We start from the raw sequence: 18,544 nt of genomic DNA, 5'->3' as shown, positions 1-18,544 counted from the left end.
AGTATTGGTATAACGCACACAGTGATGTCACAGTATTGGTATAACGCACACAGTAATGATATAACGCACACAGTGATGTCACAGTATTGGTATAACGCGCACAGCGATGTCACAGTATTGGTATAACGCGCACAGCGATGTCACAGTATTGGTATAACGCGCACAGCGATGTCACAGTATTGGTATAACGCGCACAGTGATGTCACAGTATAGGTATAACGCGCACAGTGATGTCACAGTATAGGTATAACGCGCACAGTGATGTCACAGTATAGGTATAACGCGCACAGCGATGTCACAGTATTGGTATAACGCGCACAGTGATGTCACAGTATAGGTATAACGCGCACAGTGATGTCACAGTATTGGTATAACGCGCACAGGGATGTCACAGTATAGGTATAACGCGCACAGTGATGTCACAGTATAGGTATAACGCGCACAGCGATGTCACAGTATTGGTATAACGCGCACAGTGATGTCACAGTATAGGTATAACGCGCACAGTGATGTCACAGTATAGGTATAACGCGCACAGTGATGTCACAGTATTGGTATAACGCGCACAGTGATGTCACAGTATTGGTATAACGCGCACAGTGAGGTGTCAGAAAAGGATTCCTGGAACAGGAATAACAATGTCGATAAGAAAACACAGTGAGCATTATCCTTAAACTGCGCATGCTCTGTTAACAAGTCGGCGTCCAGTTGCTATAGGAACAAGGATCTGACGTCAGTGATAGAACGCTTGGAACTACATTTCCCATGATGCTTCGCGGATACCGGAGCCAACGTCGGGCCTTTGTCCGGAGCGGAGAGGAGTAGAGATTGTGCGGCTTGTGGTCGTTATCCCGGAGGAGGAGGAGTGCCGGTATGCGTGTGTACTGCCGCTGTGTGGAGACGGGGGCTGAGGACGCTGCGTGTGGGGGTCGTTGTGTTATACAGATGTTGTTAATGATGATGGGGTCACCACATGATAATATGCACTCAGCCGCTTCACAACCTCTTTGTCCGCACAGCTGGGACCGGGCCATGAAATTGTCAATATTTTATTATAGTATTAACAATGAGCCTCCCCCTGCAGAGATGTCAGCCGGGAGGTACCCGGGGACTGGGCGTGGCTAATAGAAAGGGGCGTGTCTTGTAGAAAGGGGTGTGGTCTAATATATTCTTGGGGGCCCCCTGCATATGACTATCAGACCCCCAATATATGAATATCAGTCCCCCCTATACTAATATCAGCCCCCCCCAATACTAATATCAGCCCCCCTATATGAATATCAGCCCCCCTATATGAATATCAGCCCCCCATATATATATATATATATCAGCCCCCCTATATGAATATCAGCCCCCCTATATGAATATTAGCCCCCCTATATGAATATCAGCCCCCCATATATATATATATATATGAATATCAGCCCCCCTATATAACTACCAGCCCCCCTATATGAATATCAGCCCCCCTATATGAATATTAGCCCCCCTATATGTATATCAGCCCCCCATATATATATATATATCAGCCCCCCTATATGAATATCAGCCCCCCTATATGAATATTAGCCCCCCTATATGAATATCAACCCCCCATATATCTCACTCCCCCTTTATAAATATCAGTCTGACTCCTCCCTCAGTGGGGTGTGGAGTTCCTACGTTTCGGCCCCACATTTATCACACACGTTCAGAACGCTCCCTCCGTAAACGATAAACGTGTCCATATCCAGCATCCCGGCCTCCGTCAGACGTCGGTATACTTTTCTTATGCCGGATAGGGTAGAGTAGAAGGGATCTACTGAGGGATCTCGCGAAAAACCGTATACTGCGCAGCCCCTGTGTGACGGACGGCTCTGTGCCTACACCTCAGGGAGTTTTCCCCGGGCCGGAATCTCCCGGATATAACATCAGGTAGTTCTCGGCTCAGGGATTCTGGCCCTGGTGAAGCACCTGACCACGTTGTCAGCCGGATCTGTCAGTGAGCTGGACTGACGGCTTGGCTGGCATCGGCTCCAGTGCGCCTCTGACAACTTATCTAACCCTGATGAAATCTTAGGTCCTGTTCACATCACGTTTTTTTTACTTGCATTGCAGGTATACGTTGGGAGGAATCCTGACTCGTCCCTCTGATGGAAGGCACCGACGTATCCCACTGTATAGGGTGGTATACGTTGCATGAACTCCCCGGGCACATCGCTAAGGGGGAGCTCATGAGATCACTGTCCATATATGGACAGTGACATCAGTGGCTACTCTAGTTCCGGAATCCCCAGTCAGATTCCAATGCTCTGGCCGAGGACTCCGTAGTTTAAAGTCCCTGACATCACTGTCCATATATGGGCAGTGACATCGGGGGGGATCACTGCCGACACTCTGGAAAGGGATTCTCCCATTACAAGGCCCCTAACGTCGCTTTCCGAATATGGACGGTGACGTCAAGGGTTTTCCCAAGACAGAAGTCACTGGCCAGAGGGCTTCCGATGCTCTGGCCGGGGTCTCTGTAGTTGAAAGCCCCCCGACATCACTGTCCATATATGGACCGTGACATCAGGGGCTTCCCCGGGCTCAGCGCTTTTAGCAGCAATGTGCCCGGGGAGTACGGGCGACGTATCCTGCTGTATGACTATACAGTGGGATACATCGGTGCCTTTAGTCGAAGGTATACCGATTCCACCTGACATATACCTCCGATGGAAGTAAAAAATAAAAAGTGATGTGAACAGGCCCTTAGATTTCATCATGGTTAGATAAGTTTTTAGAGGAACACTGGAGCCAATGCCAGCTAAGCCGTCAGTCCAGCTCACTGACGGACTCGACTGACAACGTCGTTCTACAGCTTCCATGTACAGTAGATATATAGAAGCTGCAGAACAGAAACAAAACAAGCCCGTGATAGGTTAGTGAGCAGAAGTGGCGATCCCATTGGTTCTCCTGGATAACTACTCCACTTTTTGTCCACATATGAAATGTGGAGGAGAGTTCCAGAGAATGGGAGCGGCACGAGAGATAACGGAGCGTGATGGATGAGATGGGAGGGAAGACGATGGTGTGGAGGGTGGAGGATCTGTGTCGAGAGAGGAGAAAGCCGAAATAAGTGGTCACCTCCTGCCTTCTCCTTCTCCTTCTTCTTTTATCAGTTTGTCGGAAAACCACAGAGACTCGGAGCGTGAGGATAGACCCAGGACCTATGTTTTATGGAAGATGGAGATGGAAAAGAATGACATGATGGAGAGGATCCTGAGCCTTGTCCTGGAGATTGTCTATCTGCTCATCGAAGAGGTGAGGACATGGGGGATCCTGGGCTTCAGACTACGACTGTGCACCGAGGACTTGTTCTTTGGTTCTTCCCTTCACGTGTTTGCTAGTCCTTCCCACAAACCGCCGAAGCGTTACGGTACTGTGATGGCGCAGTCGCCTGCAGGATGGTGGTTGAAGGAGAAACCGGATAACCTTGTTACTTAACCCTTTAGATTACTACTTATCACAACATCTGAAGCTTGGTCATACACATTATAATAAACTTCTACAAGATCAGCTGGTGCCTCCCGATACATAACATCTGCCATCAGGGGGAGAAGGAATCGGGCATGTTGGGTCTCAACGTGCCCAATCCTTTGTTCCTTTGGAGATGCTGCCAGACGGGTCCTACAGCTTTTACCCCATATTTCTGGTCACGCGAGTGCTTTATTGTGTATGGCCCGTTGATTTACTCCTGTCAGCCCTAGCATCTGTTTTATGCCGCCATTGGGTTTCAGCATTCTCGCATTCGAACTCCGGCCTGGGTGGTTTCGGGAGCAACTCTCACTCTGGCTTGGCCACTGTCGACTGGTTTAAACACTCTCTCCCTGGAGCTCTGGCCCGGCCATTTCTGGCAGCTTTTACCCCTCTCGCTCTGGAACTCTGGCCCAGTCCCCGCTGTCACCATTCTCTCCCTGGAACTTTGGTCCCGCCGCTACCAGTTATTACTGCTCTCTTGCTCTAGAACTCTAGCCTGTCCACCGCCACTGGGTTTTACCACGCTCACCCTGCTACTCTGGCCCGGCCAACTGCAGCATTTGTTACCGCTCTCACCCTGGAGCTCTGGCCTGGCCACTGCCAATAGGTGTCACTGCTTTCGCCCTGGAACTCTGGCCACAACCAATAGCTATAACCACTCTCGCCCTGGGACCCTAGCCTGGCCACCGCCAATAGGTGTCACCGCTCTCGCCCTGGAACTCTGGCCACCGCCAATAGGTGTCACCGCTCTCGCCCTGGAACTCTGGCCACCGCCAATAGGTGTCACCGCTCTCGCCCTGGAACTCTGGCCACCGCCAATAGGTGTCACCGCTCTCGCCCTGGAACTCTGGCCACCGCCAATAGGTGTCACCGCTCTCGCCCTGGAACTCTGGCCACCGCCAATAGGTGTCACCGCTCTCGCCCTGGAACTCTGGCCACCGCCAATAGGTGTCACCGCTCTCGCCCTGGAACTCTGGCCACCGCCAATAGGTGTCACCGCTCTCACCCTGGAACTCTGGCCACCGCCAATAGGTGTCACCGCTCTTGCCCTGGAACTCTGGCCACCGCCAATAGGTCTCACCGCTCTCACCCTGGAACTCTGGCCACTGCCAATAGGTGTCACCGCCCTCGCCCTGGAACTCTGGCCACTGCTAATAGGTGTCACCGCTCTCAGCCTGGAACTCTGGCCACTGCCAATAGGTGTCACCGCTCTCGCCCTGGAACTCTGGCCACTGCCAATAGGTGTCACCGCTCTCAGCCTGGAACTCTGGCCACTGACAATAGGTGTCACGATCTCTCCCTGGAACTCTGGCCACTGACAATAGGTGTCACCGCTCTCAGCCTGGAACTCTGGCCACTGCCAATAGGTATCACTGCTCTCGCCCTGGAACTCTGGCCTCTGCCAATAGGTGTCACCGCTGTCGCCCTGAAACTCTGGCCACTGCCAATAGATACATGGTGCACCATTCTGTCAACTAGCCTCTGTGTTAACAATTTTGAGTTGTGGGTCACAACTGACCATTTTGACAAATCGGCAATAATCGTATTGTAAATGTTTTGATAGTTGGTGTTGCTTAATTTATATAAATTTTCATTCAAGGGGTTAACGGCAGAGATCCCAGCATTCAAGTGGTCAATGGCGGAGATCAGCGGCTGCCCTGCTCCTGATCGCACAGGCACACTTGCTGTTTCCGTGCGATCAGCACGACGTGTATGCTGATCATGATGCGGCAACGTCCAGCCGCCCATGACGAGCATAGACATCATGGTCGTCAGCCAGTTAATGTAAGTCACAGAAAAAGGATCGTTCCTCCCTCCTCCTGTGATGTAGCCGGCGCCGCACTAACAAGTGGCGGCTCGGGGCGGGCACTGAAGACAGAGAACATCGTGGACGATGTGCAGTGCGCGGGCCATGTTCTTTGTAGTACTAGTGACTAAGTTCATCTATTTTAACATTAAGCTGAGCAGCCGCCCAGCTTAGAATTGTAAACACCTAAATTCATGTCATTGAACCATTTGCCCCCGTGCCGTATCGAAATAGCATAAAAAATTCAATGCATCGTGCAACCCTATATCTTATTCGTGAAAAATGCCTCTCTTTCTCCAGTTATCAGGCTTCTTTCGTCCCCCTGATACCCCATTTTTTTAACTGTTCAGATTACAGCTGCCCATAGAAGTCAAAGGAGAGGGGGAGGAGGAAGCAGAAGCAGTAGTCTTGCTAACAGTCTTCTATACAATCCAGCACTGGGGTGAGACATAACGCTTACCAGAAGCCGCAGCATCTATGTCTTTCTCTCACTCTGCTTCCTCCTCCCTCTCCATAGACTTGTATTGGCAGCGGTAACCTGATCTCTGTGTAGCTTAAAAAAACGTTTCCTCTCAGTTCTACAGATTCTATGAGTGAATTGCATACAGTTAAGAAAATGGGGAGGGGGAGGAAAGGAGCCCAATAAGTAGAGAACGGCATTTTTCTCGAATAAGATATATTACAAAGTTTCTGACATTCGCTTGTACTATTGATTTATACAAAGTTATTTATAACCGGAGGTACCCTTTAAGCAATATATGTATAGCCCTACATCTCGTACCTGTTTGTTACTCATTACCCAAAATTCCTTGCTCCATAATTTTTTTAGGACGTTTTTAAATCTTTCTTCTTATAGGATTACGTTATTATGAAGACGTCTGGGGACAATGTGGTGTACAACAGCAGCACCCAGAGACCCAATATGGAGCATGAAAAACCCTTAGAGAAGAACAAGAAAAACCATAAGATCGTAGATCTCACCAGCAAGGTCCTGCACCTCCTGTCTGGAGAGGTAAGCACTGGATAGAGATTGGATCACATGATATATATATAATACAGAAACGTCCTATACGCAGGCCTAGAATTATAACACGGGGGCATCCTCGGCTATATTAGCGTAGAAAGTGTTCCACTTCTTTAGTCTCGCTGCCATGAAAGTTTCGGCCATTGTAAGTTGTGACCGTTGAGGTTTGTATGAGGTTAGAAACCCTGCCACCCATTCCCACAGGCAGTGCTTCATTTGGGCTGACCTGCAATACCTGACACTGCCTGTGGGAAAGGGTGGCACTATTTCTAGTGGGAGAAAAAAAAAGCTGATCCTTCAATCTCACAAAATTGTAATGAATTTAAAGCTGTCTGAATGCCTTTCTTTAAAAAAAAAAAAGATTTGATATGGTTATTTGAATGTATGTATTCTGCCATATTATACTTCCAGTCAAACAATGACCTCAATATTGACATGGGTTTTGAAGAAGCACCGAAGATGGACGAAGAAAAGAGAACGGTGGCCGATCATCAGTCTGGCTCTGAGAGTAAGGAAAGATTTGCTTGGCATGTATTTACATGTTAACGCTCCGGATGTCAATGTATAGACGAATCTAGTATAAGCAAAAAGATTTTTGACTAGCCTCCCCCAATGTCATCTTTACTTATGTAGCGACGTAGAGATCAGAGAGTCGATAAACGAGTGCAGTTTATGCCCACGGAACACGTAACTATGATACTCCATAGCCGAAATACCCAATGTTTAGGTCCCTACTTCCCAAAAATTCCTTTTCGAAAGGTCTTCTATTTCATTCTAAAGTTCTAATACTTTGATCTTTTTGTATCATTATAAACACTTTCTTTCCAATAGGGTCGTCTACTGTCCTACCGGAAACTCAACCCACATCTGGTCCATTGTGTCTTAAGAAAGTCAGGCATGTTGCCGACATCACCCATAAAATCTCTACGTGCCACGATAGCGCGACACAAACAGAGGAAACCAGCCCCGGTGAAAACGGACTTCTTCCGGAAATTTACATACATGTTCCCATTGACCAGACAGAATATTTATCTGTTTGTAAAAAGGGTGGCCTACCATCGGGTGACGTGACATTCATGGGTAGTAACATTTGTAAACCCTTGGTACATACGGTGGTACGTGCTCATACAGAGGAGAATTTATTGACCAGTAAAGAATATGGATCCTCTGGTCCTAAACCCACTGAATATAGAGTTATTAAAATTAAGGAAGAACCCGTTGAGTGGGAGGAAGAAGATCCCAGATCAGATGAAGTACCTCTACAAATTGAGCGCTCAACTTTTCGACCTAAAAACATTTCTTTATATCCCGAAGGTCTCATGGACCGAGCACCAACAAAATATAAAACCATACATCTTAAGGAAGAACCGGCCTCGGACGAAGAGGGAACTCTCATAGAGACTGGCATATCGGTATCGGTAGAACAATCACAGGGGCACTTCATACTCTCCGAGAGCGCTGAAGGGAGTTTCAGAGACACGGACATCAATACAGGCTCGGATAATTCCCAAATGGATTATGGCTCTACTTTTATAAAGGAGGAATACTATGAGGAGGAGGAGGATGACGACTTGCAAACTAGTACTGAGGATTTATCAGCGGCTCAGTTATATCAGAAACCGTATATGGAGGAGATTACGTATGAATACTATTCTGCTCATTCCAGCAATTTGCACCAAACGGACAATCAGGAAAAACCATTCTCTTGCTCAGAATGTGGAAAATGTTTTAAGTACAATAGTCTTCTCCTCCACCACTCTAAATCCCATCAGAAGAAGCCACTGATTTGTTGTGATTGTGGAAAGCAGTATTCTTGTAAGACCGAATTCGACATACATCAGAGGATTCACACTGGTGAAAAGCCTTTTGTTTGTTCCGACTGCGGGAAAGGCTTCCGAAGGAAATCTCACATGCTCCGACACCAGCGAATTCATGGAGATAAGGAGATCTATCCTTGTCCAGAATGTGGCAAGTCTTTCCATCGCCAGGACGTCCTTAACCAACATCGGAAAATACACAAGACAAACCAAGTGGAGTTCTACACACCCACCAAACACTTTCAACCACAAAACCCCTCTACAACCTATGACAACATGGAGATGTTCTCCTGCTCCGAGTGTGGGGAAAGCTTTGAGGATGTCTCACAGCTTGAGGAACACCAGGTTATTCATGAAGGGGAAAAGCCATTTTCTTGCACCGAGTGTGGCAAATCGTTCCGTTTTGAAGCCCTTCTGGAGTTGCATTGGGGTAGCCACATTACTGCAATTTCGTGCCCTGAATGCGGAGAGAGTTTTGCAAGTCAAAGTCTTCTTAACCATCATCTTAAGATCCATGCCGGAGCCAATGATAGCATTTGTTCCGAATGCGGCAAAGAATTCCCCAGTCGCTCCCAACTGGTTGACCACTACAGAACGCATACAGGAGAGAAGCCATACATGTGTCCGGACTGTGGAAAGTATTTCCGCAGGAAAGCGCATGTTGTTAGGCATCGCAAAATCCACAAGGGCAATAAACCATTTTCTTGCCTAGAATGTGGAAAATGCTTTGAGAATCCAGAGTTTCTTGAACGACATGCCAAGATGCACAAGAAGAAAAGACCATACGTCTGCGCTCAGTGCGGGAAGAGCTACACCAAGAAGTCTCACCTAGCCAGACACCAGAGGACACACACCAGACAAACTGCACACACTTGCCCCAGATGTGGAGATAGCTTTCAGTATCCAGCCCTCTTGAGCCAACACATGAAACTCCACACTGGGAAAACGGACCTCGAATGTCCTTGCTGCGAGAAGACCTTCACGTCAGACATGGCTCTCCTTAAACATCAGAAAATTCATTCGAAAGAAAAATCTTTCATTTGCGTCGAATGCGGGAAAAGTTTCACTTTTTATTCCCATTTCATGAGGCATCAAACCAGCCACACAGGAGAGAAGCCTTTCGAGTGTCCGGAGTGCGGAAAGCGCTTCACTCGAGAGTCACATCTGGTCAGACACCGGAGACTACACGACAACCAATAAGCTACAGTCCTCGGGATAGGAGTGGAAACGCTCCATGGATCTGTTACTAAGTATAAGAATCGTATTATTTATTTAGTGCTTTTTTAATAATTCTTAAATGTTTTTGTAATTTGCATGGTCCTTTAAACAATGATTTCACCTTCTTCTTCTGTTCGATTTTACTTTTATATTATAAATGTAAAAAAATAAATCTGCTTTTAAGATGATGCGACAATCTGGGGGGCGGGGGGATTATAGGCTTTGTGATCCCATTGACTGAGAGAGACTTATTTAGGGTCCCTTTATCTTGAAAAGAGGTGATGGAGCGGGGTTAGTCTATAAAAATGTAATAAGGCTGGTTTCTGACGGCTGCAATATGGCCACATATTTTTTCGTTCCATATTCACATTTTTTTAGAGTATAAATAAAGTGGAGCTCAAGGTGATTGACGCGGGGCAAGGCCTCAAATTCCAAAAATGACAGAAGAGGTTAACTGCATCTGCCGTGGTACAATCCCATACAACCGGGGTAATCTGATGTCCCAATAGGAAGGTGTGTTCCTGCACCATCTCCTGCAGGTCATATAGAGGACTGAAATATGTCCCTGGGCACCACCTAGTGTGTTGGTATCACATTTGTAGTGACTTTGAGAAGGTGAGAAAAAGAGAGTCAAAAGGGCACCCATCATCTCCCTAAATGCCAGCGAGATGGTGGTTCAGAAGCTAATATGTGGCATAGTACCTCCTGAAGCTCCGCAGAATCGGGAGCCATTTTTTAAAAACCGTTGGGACTGTAAAACTAATTTGCTGGGCTTAAGTCAAAGTGGAAGTTTTAGGAGAGGGGTTAAAACATTTGACCCATTGGGTTTTTGAGAACTTTGCAAAACTCCACCTAACAAGCTCTAGGGAAACTAGTGACCTACTCAAAAGAAGTTTATAAATGGTAGCAATTGCATGTAGGGGGATGTAGCAGACAGGCAAGGTTGCTCAAAGTCCCTGAGTATGATACAGTTAAGCACATCATGGGGAGGCGGGGTAGAAATATTAGATTTGCATTAAAAAGGTCACATGAACGTAGAGGGAGTATAGTCTCAAAGAATAGAGAGGCACCAGCAACGACAAAATGTATAAGCTGATTCTTCTTGCCTCCTAAAAACGAACCGTGGGATTGGTCTAAGGGTAAGGCAGAGTTATCAGAAATAAGCAAAAGAGGCTCACTCAGGTTGATAAGAGATTCCCCACTTAGGTGCTGAAGTGGAACTGCATGTTTCTGTTCCAGATTTAGAGGAGTGCGGTTAAATCAAATGGACAATACAACCACATAATAGTAATGTAACACCCCCTCCCATCACCAAAGACTTCAATGATCATGTAAATTGGCATTTTGCTGGCATAATACAAATGTTAAAATGTGGCTGTATTACAGCAGTCCAAAACCGGCCTAAGGGACTGCTCAATATTCAACTACACGTGACACAATCATAGGGACATTGGGGCCGTAGGTGGCTTGACCTGAAAACACGGTCGCTCATAAAGTTGATGTAGGAGAGGAATGTTTTTGGGTTCTTGCTACCGCAAAGTGGGTTATATAGACACCACAAGTAGAACCTCCCCGGTGGCACGAGCTGAAGAAACAGATCTCATTTCATAGATGGCTGTGCCTCAGGTTTCTATATGTTGTACAGTGATATACAGTAGAGGTGTAGGAATCACATTTTTTTTTCCCAGCTGAATGTATGTGCTGACGAGTGACCTGTAAGGAAGTCATAAAAAATAAACCCTGTTTTCTTACATAGAGGTTGTCACGAATGGTTACTACGATACAGAATTAAAATCAAGGTCACATTAGAAGTTTGATCTTTCTGGTCTGTGCACTGTCCAAGTCCACACCACCAATCTCCAAAATGAAGGGGCTGCAGCAATGCTTTGAGTCCTCAACCCCTCATGCAGACAAGTGTTTTCCACCTGTTTAACTGTCAGGATTGCACCAAGACCTTCACGGGTTTTACTAAACCAAACTCACAGCACCAAAGATCGTTACGGTTCTGTCAATTCAGAAGAACCAGAGTGTTCCGGGTGTTTAGATCTGGACAATTTTAACGGGTACAAAATGCTCGTCTGGATGAGGCCCAACTCCGAGTACTGGAAATCTCAGACCTGACATTCTAAGCAGAGCGCCATTGATTTGAACTGCCATGCGTATCAAAAACGTCCGATTTTTCATTCATGATTGGTGCCAAAAGGGTTTGGACGCTCTATTGTTTTGGATCCTCAGAGGTGCAATCAGATACCATGCTGTAATCTACGGAGACATATCTATGATATGGCAGAAAGAATCCCTCACAGGAGCTTCTCATCACGCTCCAACAGTCTTGGACATTGAGGAGTTTCTTTCAGCCTGTTTCTAATCCCCGAGCGCTTCTGCCGCTTCGTTTTAGCGATCAGTGGAGGTCTCGCTGCAGGGACCCCCACCGATCAAAACTTCTGACGTGTCACTATGACATGTCCAAAAGTTTTTTAATAAAAAGTCCATATTCCTGCCGTAGTATTTGCATAACTACATTACAATTACTTACCTAAATTTTCACGGGAACAGCCATTCAGAAGCCACTTAGTCAAATGGAGATCACCTAAGTGCTGTAAAGGGGTCTGCTCTATAAATACTTCTGTATCTGGAAGGTCGAACTGCAGATAACGACAATTTTTTTTCCCATGAAGAGACATATGAACCCTCCCGCTGGAGTTACAAGCTTTGTTGAGATGTGATATACGGTCAATAAAATTGTTGCTTTGATGCTTTTACTTTTGAAAAAACACCCAAAAAGAACCTTCAAAAAGTTTGCCAAAATTCATGTGGGAGACTGAAATCAAGTGTGAGAAGATGCTATGGTCCGAAATTGGTGGTGAAAAAATTCAAATACGACCACCATAATGTTTGCCAATGGTCGCATCGTGCTGTTGGGATGTTTCTTAGCGCAATGCTGTGCAAGACTTTCAATAGTAAAGGGTAAAATGAATGCAGGGAATTCCTAAAAGTAGAACCACCCGAAATAGAAAGCGTGACCAAGCCAGAGCCTCAACAGTTAACCTCATCTTCTAAACTGATAGGGACTTAAGGCCCTTTTACAAGGGCCAATGATTGGGCAAACGAGCGTTCATATGATCGCTCGTTCCCGATCTTTGTCCTGTGTAAATAGGGCAACGATCAGCCGATGAATGAGCAAACGCTGGTTCATCGGCTAATTGTATCGTTTATGCTACGAGAAATAATATCGTTGTCGTAAACAGGGAGACGCGCTGCCGACATGATGAAAATGCATGGAAACGATCGATCGTAGTCACGATCGCTCATCCCCATTCATAACCGATCTTAGGTTCTCGTGAAAGAAGCAAACGAGCGCCGATCAACGATCTGTCTCGATGATCAGCGCTCGTTACCGCCAAAATTGGCCAGTGTAAAAGGATCCTTAATCTACACTGACTTAGGACCCATTCAGACAGCTGTATTTTACCATCCGTGCAAAACCCTAATCCCCCGACCACAGTGTAAGTGAACCTAACTTACATCACCATAGGACACCCGAAGTTCGGTTCATTTGCACCGTAGGGGTCGGAGTCTTGTGGCCGCCTCTTGCCATCTTGATTTTTGTTTTTATCTTCTTGCTCTGACTTCTGACTGTTTTGTGGCACATACTACACACTCTCCACTCCCGTGTATAAGTGAACCTTATACACATACTACACACTCTCCCCCACAGTATAAGTGAACCTAATTTACATCACCATAGGACACCCGAAGTTCGGTTCATTTGCAGATTGTTTTCTACCACACCGAGGCTGGGGAGCCTCAAGAACACGAGAGTTTAAATGTAGCCATAATACAATGAGTTGTGTAGAGCCATAACACGTCACACATTGACTTCTTTGGGGACCATCTGTACCTGTGTCTTCCTTTGATCTCATATGGAGGTCTACTGAGGTTTTATTGCTGTTGGATTGCCCATAAACCCAACCGAAAAAAAATTGTACCATGATCCGTCAAATTGCGGAGGCATCCTACCCAGAAATCGTTGCTTTTAGGGGAAAATATCTGTGCAATATGGTGCCTTTGGCTTCGACAAAACTGTGTCTAATCCTGGCCATTAAGGTGTTTTCTCAGCGGAACTTTGACCAATGTAGCGTCCCAACCTAGAACTTTTTAGAAATTCTGTATTATAGGCCTTTGATGGCTCCAGCTCCATAAATATCCTTGATTACTCCCATAAAAACGTAGAGGGTGTACTGGAAACACACGGCTGCAGGGCCAGATCACATCTAGCAGAAGCCAAAGTTATACAAGACACTCCCAATTCTGAGCAGGATGCAGTATTTTGGTCCATATTTTACTTTAGTCAAAACTAGGACTAGGCCCAAAAAACACGAAAAAAGGGGATAATCTTTCCAATATACTTATTCTGTGTGTGGATTCCACTCTTCGTTTTGGCTTAAAAATACTTATCCAAAATAATGATATGTAAAAGTGGCCCTAAGCACAGAAAAAAAAAAACAACAACACACAGGAGTGGCTCAACACTGCTCTGTGCAGCAGCATGCACAAACTCCATGTACATGTACAAACTCCATGCATGTACAAACTCCACCCCCTGCCTTCCATTATCACAGCAGAAATGTTTGTACCTGTTATTAAAAAGTTTCGTAAATCCGCTACAAAACCATTAACCCCTTAATTTAGAGTGACATATGTACGTTATATACAGGGACGAGATGTGGCAGAATGACGTACACGTACGTCATTCTGATCGCGGTGGGACAGCCAGGCTCTTGCGGCAACGGCCGTGATCGGAGATAACTCCGATCCCAGCCCTTTAACCACTTAAATGCCTTGCTCAATAGCAACTGCAACATTTAAGTAGTTTGATAAAGGGGAGGGGGCTCCTTCTGGTACTTATCGGAAGCTCACTGATGGGTTGCCATGGCAGCACGGGGCCTAACAAAGCCCCCCTGGCCTTCCTTCAAGCCATAACGCTAATAGATTGCCTGTGAGTTTTAGGCTGACAGGAAATAATGGTTTGGTACTGAGTATACCAGAGCATTATATTAGCGATCAAACGATCAGTTTGCAAAGTCCCCTGGTGAGACAAAAAAATTTAATGTGGAAAAAAAGAAAAATCCATTAGAAGTGGTTTTATTTTGTAAAATTGTTAAAAAAGAAATAAAACATACATCTGGTACCATTGCGATTGTAATGCCCCGAACAATAACGTTAATTATTTAAACCGCATAGTAAACACCATACAAGAACATGCTAAAAATAATACGTCAATCAATAAGCCTCATGTACCCCAAAAAGGAAATCTCGCCCTGCAAAAAAACAAAACAAGGCCCCACCGCTTGCACCCCACCTATCGCGATAACGGGGATCTCGAAAACTCCATTCCTCCACACTGCACCTCCAGCAGTGAGGAGCTTGAATAGAGCCGAGGTTGATCATGCGACCGTCACTCCATCCGAAGTCTATTGGACTGACGGAATCACGTAGCATTGAAGTCTATTCCACATCCCAAATCCTCAACACGTACAGACAACGCTGCAGAAAGTATTTCTATGGTGAAAAAAAAATCCTAATTGAAACCATATATATGTGTTGCCAATATCGTTTCCACCCGTACGAATACATGGTGTAAATTTCTGAAGCAGAATTTTCCCCGTGTGATGGCTGCCTTACGTAAATTTTTATTCTGATTGTCAAGCAAAATTGAAAGTGATAGATGCAAAAAAAAAATTTTTAAAAATACACAACAGGGTCCATAAGAATTTCACATGCATGTACTGAAGGGATTATGGGAAAAGGCCCCATGCACACGACCATATTTTCATCTATCCGTAAATACGGTCCGTATTGCATCTATATTTGATCCGTATATATCGATCCGTAAAAAAGAGGGAGGCTGCAGATGATGTGACCAACATGTTGCATATCCTTAGCCGTTCGTATTTACGGAAGCGCCCATAGGCTTCTATGGGAGAGTCTGTGCCCTAATTACGGACAAGAATAGGACAGGTTCTATAATTGATCGGTGCGGGTCTCTGCAATCCGACACCCACCGATCAGATATTTTTCACCTATCCTGTAAACAATGATAATGGGAAAACTCCTTTAAGTCTGCACCGTACTAGAAAAGTCAGGTCAGGCAGCAAAAAAAAAAAAAATTTACAAAAATCACTCCACCTGCAGATAATTGCTTATTACCTTATCATTGTTTAAGTCTCTGGCGTTTCCTCAGCGGTCTTTGTTCCCGGTGTTGACCCCGGTTTATTTCTTGGATTCTCCTTCTGATCTGCTCCGATAGGTTTATTAAACTTTGGCTAGGATTCCTGGATTATGAGTCTGTTGATTTGGTACCATTGATAGTCCGAACCTTACTGACCCGGCTTGCCTGATCACGTACCTCTCCGCCACCGCCTACAAGAGGCCGTATCAGTGGTGTCAACTTGGGAGTTCCCTTGCAGCACAGTCCAAAACCCCTTGTGGTGGTATAGAGTGAAGACAAGGAGGGCTCCTAAGGGTCCGGCGTTTATATGCAGAAAATAAATGAAAAATAAATAAATAAAAATGATATACAGGGTGGGCCATTTATATGGATACACCTAAGTAAAATGGGAATGGTTGGTGATATTAACTTCCTGTTTGTGGCACATTAGTATAAGGGAGGGGGGAAACTTTTCAAGCTGGGTGTTGACCATGGCGGCCATTTTGAAGTCGGCCATTTTGTATCCAACTTTAGTTTTTTCAATGGGAAGAGGGTCATGTGACACATCAAACTTATCGAGAATTTCACAAGAAAAACAATGGTGTGCTTGGTTTTAACGTTACTTTATTCTTTCATGAGTTATTTACAAGTTTCTGACCACTTATAAAATGTGTTCAAAGTGCTGCCCATTGTGTTGGATTGTCAATGCAACCCTCTTCTCCCACTCTTCACACACTGATAGCAACACCGCAGAAGAAATGCTAGCACAGGCTTCCAGTATCCGTAGTTTCAGTTGCTGCACATCTCGTATTTTCACAGCATAGACAATTGCCTTCAGATGACCCCAAAGATAAAAGTCTAAGGGGGTCAGATCGGGAGACCTAGGGGGCCATTCAACTGGCCCACGACGACCAATCCACTTTCCAGGAAACTGTTCATCTAGGAATGCTCGGGCAGCACTTTGAACACATTTTATAAGTGGTCAGAAACTTGTAAATAACTCATGAAAGAATAAAGTAACGTTAAAACCAAGCACACCATTGTTTTTCTTGTGAAATTCTCGATAAGTTTGATGTGTCACATGACCCTCTTCCCATTGAAAAAACTAAAGTTGGATACAAAATGGCCGACTTCAAAATGGCCGCCATGGTCCACACCCAGCTTGAAAAGTTTCCCCCCTCCCATATACTAATGTGCCACAAACAGGAAGTTAATATCACCAACCATTCCGATTTTATTTGGGTGTATCCATATAAATGGCCCACCCTGTATATTAACGCGTTTTGGGAAAAGTATTGGGACACCTTCACATTCCACCTACAGGAGCTTTTATAACGTCCCATTTTAAATGAATAGACATTAATATTGAGTTGTTCCCCCGTTGCAGCTAAAACATCTTCCACTCTTCTGGGGGGATTTCTACAAGCTTTTGGGGGGTCTGTGGGAATTTTTGCCCATTCATCCAGAAGATCATTTGTGAGGTCGGACACTGATGTTGGGGGAGGGGGCCTGGCTCGTAATCTCCGTTCTAGTTCATCATGGGGTTGAGGTCAGGACTGTGCGGGCAGTTAAGTTCTTCCACCCCAGACTCCCCCAACCACTGGGGTCAGTCATGCTGGAACAGAAAAGAGCCGAACCCCAAACTGTTCCCACAAAGTTGGAAGCTACAATTGTCCAAAATGTCCTGGTATGCTGAAGAATTAAGATTTCCCTTCACTGGAACTAAGGGGCCGACCCCTGAAAAACACCCGAATTACCCCTCCTCCACCAAACCTTACAGCTGGCACAATGCAGTCAGGCAGGTAACATTCTCCTGGTATTCACCAAACCCAGACTCATCCATCGGACCGCCAGATAGAGAAGCGTCACCCCACAGAACACGTCAGATAGAGAAGCGTCACTCCACAGAATACGTTTCCACTGCTCTAGAGTCCAGTGGCAGCGGCTTTACACCCCTCCATCTGACGCTTGGCATTGTGCTTGGTGATGTTCGGCTGGCCTGCAGCTGCTCGGCCCCATGTCATGAAGCTCCCGGCGCACTGTTTTGGTGCGAATGTTAATACCAGAGGAGGTCTGTACTCTGCAGTTATGGAGTCAGCGGAGCATTGGTGACTTTTCTGCACTTTCTCCCACCCCGCCCCGCTCCGCTCTGTAACTTTACGTGGTCTGCACTTCGTGTCTAAGTTTCTGTGGTTTCTTCCACTTTACAATAATATCTGTCACAGGTGATGGTGGAATATCTAGGAGGGAAGAAATTTCCAGAACTGACTTGTTACAACGGTGGCGTCCTATTACCGGACTGTGCTGGAATTCAGTGATCGCTTTACAACGACCCATTCTATCACAAATGTCTGTAAAGGCGACTATATGGCAAGTGCTAGATGTTTTATATTTACACGCACATGCAAGTGCACACACGTGCACGCACACACACAGTACTGTGCAAAAGTTTTAGGCAGTTGTGGAAAAATGCTGTAAAGTAAGAATGCTTTCAAAATTATTATGTGTTAATAGTTTGTTCTATAAATTAACAAAATACAAAGTGAATGAACAGAAGAGAAATCGAAATCAAATCAATATTTATATTATATATATATATAAAGCACACACTATTTATATATAAATATACATACACACAGATATCACAACCAGAATAATCTAAAAAAGAAAACAATATTAATATAACATTCATAACCATTAATAAATAAAGATTAAACAAGTTGTAGGTTAGTGAATATGAGGGTCTGGGGGTTTGGCGTAATCACACCACAAAAGAGATTAACTCGCCAACTCAGTTTTGTCCCTTGTGACAACGCTTTACCTGCTTACAATGCTGTGAACTACCAGTAAAACACTTCTCACAAAACGAACAAGGGAACGGCCTCTTTCCCGAGTAACTCCTGACTCCTTTGACATACTACAAGTTGTGACTGTTCGGTAAACCCCTTTGGCGCATTCTGAGCGATTGT

General features: G+C 45.4%; 1 protein-coding gene across 1 annotated transcript; it reads left to right on the top strand.

The window, feature by feature from the left end:
• The first annotated feature begins 744 nt into the window (after positions 1-744).
• Positions 745-11,117, top strand: LOC142663401 (uncharacterized). The gene is made up of 5 exons (XM_075842010.1): positions 745-871; positions 3,141-3,282; positions 6,162-6,317; positions 6,741-6,837; positions 7,161-11,117. The coding sequence occupies exons 2-5, from the start codon at positions 3,205-3,207 to the stop codon at positions 9,344-9,346; spliced, it is 2,517 nt and encodes an 838-aa protein (XP_075698125.1). The 5' UTR covers positions 745-871; positions 3,141-3,204; the 3' UTR covers positions 9,347-11,117.
• Positions 11,118-18,544: the final 7,427 nt, after the last annotated feature.

This window comes from Rhinoderma darwinii, chromosome 11, assembly GCF_050947455.1.
Source record: "Rhinoderma darwinii isolate aRhiDar2 chromosome 11, aRhiDar2.hap1, whole genome shotgun sequence".
NCBI lineage: Eukaryota > Metazoa > Chordata > Amphibia > Anura > Rhinodermatidae > Rhinoderma > Rhinoderma darwinii.
Note: the sequence above shows the minus strand (reverse complement) of the source record. Positions and strands in the feature narration are given on the sequence as shown.